Below are 3180 nucleotides of genomic sequence, written 5' to 3'. Positions count from 1 at the left end.
CATTTAAAGATAAATTCTATATAAACTTTCAGTGAAATTTTCAAGTATCTACAGTCATTTGTTTTTTAATTACAACAAAATAAGATAATCGTTACGTAAGAAATCGAGTGAATATCAAATGTTGTAAAAATATGAATTTCAAACGCTCATAAAAATTTAATTTGACATTCTTGTAGACATTTTATTTTTGGAAAAGGTAGACAAACTTATGAGGAATCTTGTACTAACTAACTAAAATAGTTATTCCAGGTTTTTTAATATGTAATTTCGTCCAAATTTAAACTAAATTTAAAATGACTATAAAAATAAACTGTGCTAATGTATTTCTTAAAATTTTTGGTAACAGAGTTAAATATTTACGTATATAATATAATAGGAACCTTCTATTAAATTTTCAAGCTTTTATAAGCAACAAATAATATTTTATTTTGTGTAAAAATTCTCGGTTTTCCTTAATTTTACTTTTGTTTTTCACGGTGCTTTTGAAAACTACTGAAAAATGGAAATCCAAGCACTTTTACTGCCCTAAAAGGTGATGACAGACACAAAAAATAAAAAAAAACACATCATTAAAAAATCAATACATTCATATAAAAAATCCACAAAAAAGACAAATTTTAAATCAAGTATCATATGAATTTTCAACTACAAAATTACTTGGGACTTCTGGGACTAACTGTATATGCTCAATAAAGTAATATCTAAAATTATTATTTTAATTTGCCCCACACACATTATCTTAATTCATAAATCTTGATAATATATTCAGTCTTCTTCTATTTGTTTGGAGCACTCGCCTAAAACGGCGATTGAGTTTTACATTTCATTATTTAGTTCAATAATTTATTTTTCAAATTTTTTAAAAAACATAATAGTTGAACACAATAATATTAAGGGTGTTAATGAATCTTTAGTTCTATACATCATCTTTTAATCTTTTATACCTACTTAATACTTATACAATTTAAATTCTGTATTTTAATAATTTTTATGAACAATATAATAAACAATATAGTACATACACATTAAACACTAATTATAGAAAACAACTTAATATCTACGAAACTGTTTTTTGAATCTTTCGTAATGGAAATCGTCAGTTGCATTATCTTTTTTTTTTCTTTTATCTATATTTTTTTCATCTGAATGATCTTGTTTAACTGCAGGCTGTTGTTTATAATTTTTTTTCCCATCTGGTCCTGTAATCTCGATATTAACTAGAATTGAATAACATAGGAAATTATAAATCAGCCTTATATTCAAACCAAAAAAATATTCTAAATCAACTTACATCTATTATGTTGCACAAAATTAACTGCCATGTTTGTGGGAACAAACTGTGATGGACCATCTTTTTTATTGCGCTTGTCGCGTATTAATTTCATTTTAGCTTCTTCTGTTGCTTCAATGTTTTTTATTTTTGCACTAGTAATCAATGAATATTATAAAGTATGAAATTTATTTACTATCATAATTTTTTTTTTATTCCTTTTATAAATTAATTTGTGATTTTAATTTTACAGTTACAACTTACAAGCATCTATCAAGAGTTATATTATTTTTCATATTTACTATAATTATAAATTCATATTTCTCATTTGTTTGACAGTTTTACCTACTATGCGACAATAACCTTTGACCTACCTAGCGACACACTACTTATGTCAGACCCCAGTGATTAAGAAATATTGTTCTAAATTCTCAAAAACATAACTTACTCAATTCCTAAATCTACTTCAGGAATACCACTCAACATTTGATTTGATAACATTTCTTCAGATCTGTGAGTGGTGGAGTTTCGTAAATGTGATGGGACAGCTTGTAAAGCTGCCAATTCTGGTGGACAATAATTTGATTTATTGAGACTGACATTATCATCATCTATATCTACTGTTCGACCAGTCCGTACTGCCACTTGTTCATCAATATATTTCATCCTAAAAAATATTTTATTTATTGTAGGTACATGTATTTAATTATATTAATAAAAATATTATTGTTTAATATTTTTACATTTCTTCGTCTTCATCTCGTTTATTTGTTTCAGCCGAAAATTGCGTTCCTATCCCAGTATCATAAGCATCATCTACTTGAGTTACTTGTCCAGTTTTTAAAGCATTCATATTTATTAATCCACCAGTTTTTACTTTAAATGGATCAACCTAAATTAAATTTGAATAGTAAATTAATTAGTGCTTATAATATTTAATTGGTAATAATTTAAGTAATTGAAGTATTTTAATCAAATAAAAATGTATAGCAGCTATACCAACTTATTAGACCAACATAATAAAATTAATTTAATTATTTACATTTTAAAATGTTTAACATTTAATTACTATTTTACAATACCGTCCAACTTTTGACTATTGAGGTGTAATGGAAATTAATTAAGTTCAGAATAAATATTCCATGTATACAAACACAGTAAGTCATATTTATATTTAAGGAAAAATAAATAAAAATTTCATAACTTACCATTAATTTTTCTTCTTCTTGAGAAAGTTTTTCCCCTAATGCAAGGCTAATGATATTAACACCATTAGGCCTGTCTCTGAGTTTTTGCATAGTTTTCATTTCTTCAAGTTTGCCACTAAGCAATTTAAAAATTTATTAGGACACTAACAGTGTTGTTTACTTTAATGTTTTTTTCACAATAAATAAAAAGTTAAGCTTACAATACATCCATATCATCTTCCTGTTCGTCATCATCTATTCTTTTCCTTAATGATCGTCCTTTTGATTTTTTTTTTAACATAACTGGAGATTCTGAACTAGAAATGTTAGTGTACAATTAAATATTAATTATTTATAATTTGTTATACAATTATGTGTTAGACTAGTAGGTGGATAATTAGCTAAAAATTTGTTTTAAATGTTCAATAATTGTGTTTGATAAGCAAAAGTAGTTTATACACAGAAAAATTAATACACTGGTTAAAATGTTAAGTTAATTACATACCTATTTTTATTTTCAACATCTTTTTGAACCTGTAAAGGAACTTCGACATATTTTTGTTTGTAAATGGTTCCATTATCTGTGTCCATTATTCTGTGATCTATTAAAATATGTTTACTTTGTATTCAATGAAGTTATACTTATACAAGTTATACATACGAAATACAATAACGATAACTAATTGAAATTGTTTTTAAAATTAAAAACCAAAATGTCACAAT

At 25.0% G+C, this 3180-nt stretch overlaps 1 protein-coding gene across 1 annotated transcript; it reads right to left on the bottom strand.

Annotated features, from left to right (window-relative positions):
• Positions 1-829: 829 nt before the first annotated feature.
• LOC100164612 (uncharacterized protein C9orf78 homolog) lies at positions 830-3180 on the bottom strand. Its single transcript, NM_001162160.2, has 7 exons — positions 2963-3180; positions 2679-2774; positions 2479-2593; positions 2014-2162; positions 1719-1937; positions 1292-1425; positions 830-1217 (listed from the first exon to the last, which is right to left on the bottom strand). The coding sequence occupies exons 1-7, from the start codon at positions 3046-3048 to the stop codon at positions 1051-1053; spliced, it is 966 nt and encodes a 321-aa protein (NP_001155632.1). The 5' UTR covers positions 3049-3180; the 3' UTR covers positions 830-1050.

The sequence above is a fragment of the Acyrthosiphon pisum genome, chromosome A1, assembly GCF_005508785.2.
Source record: "Acyrthosiphon pisum isolate AL4f chromosome A1, pea_aphid_22Mar2018_4r6ur, whole genome shotgun sequence".
NCBI lineage: Eukaryota > Metazoa > Arthropoda > Insecta > Hemiptera > Aphididae > Acyrthosiphon > Acyrthosiphon pisum.
Note: the sequence above shows the minus strand (reverse complement) of the source record. Positions and strands in the feature narration are given on the sequence as shown.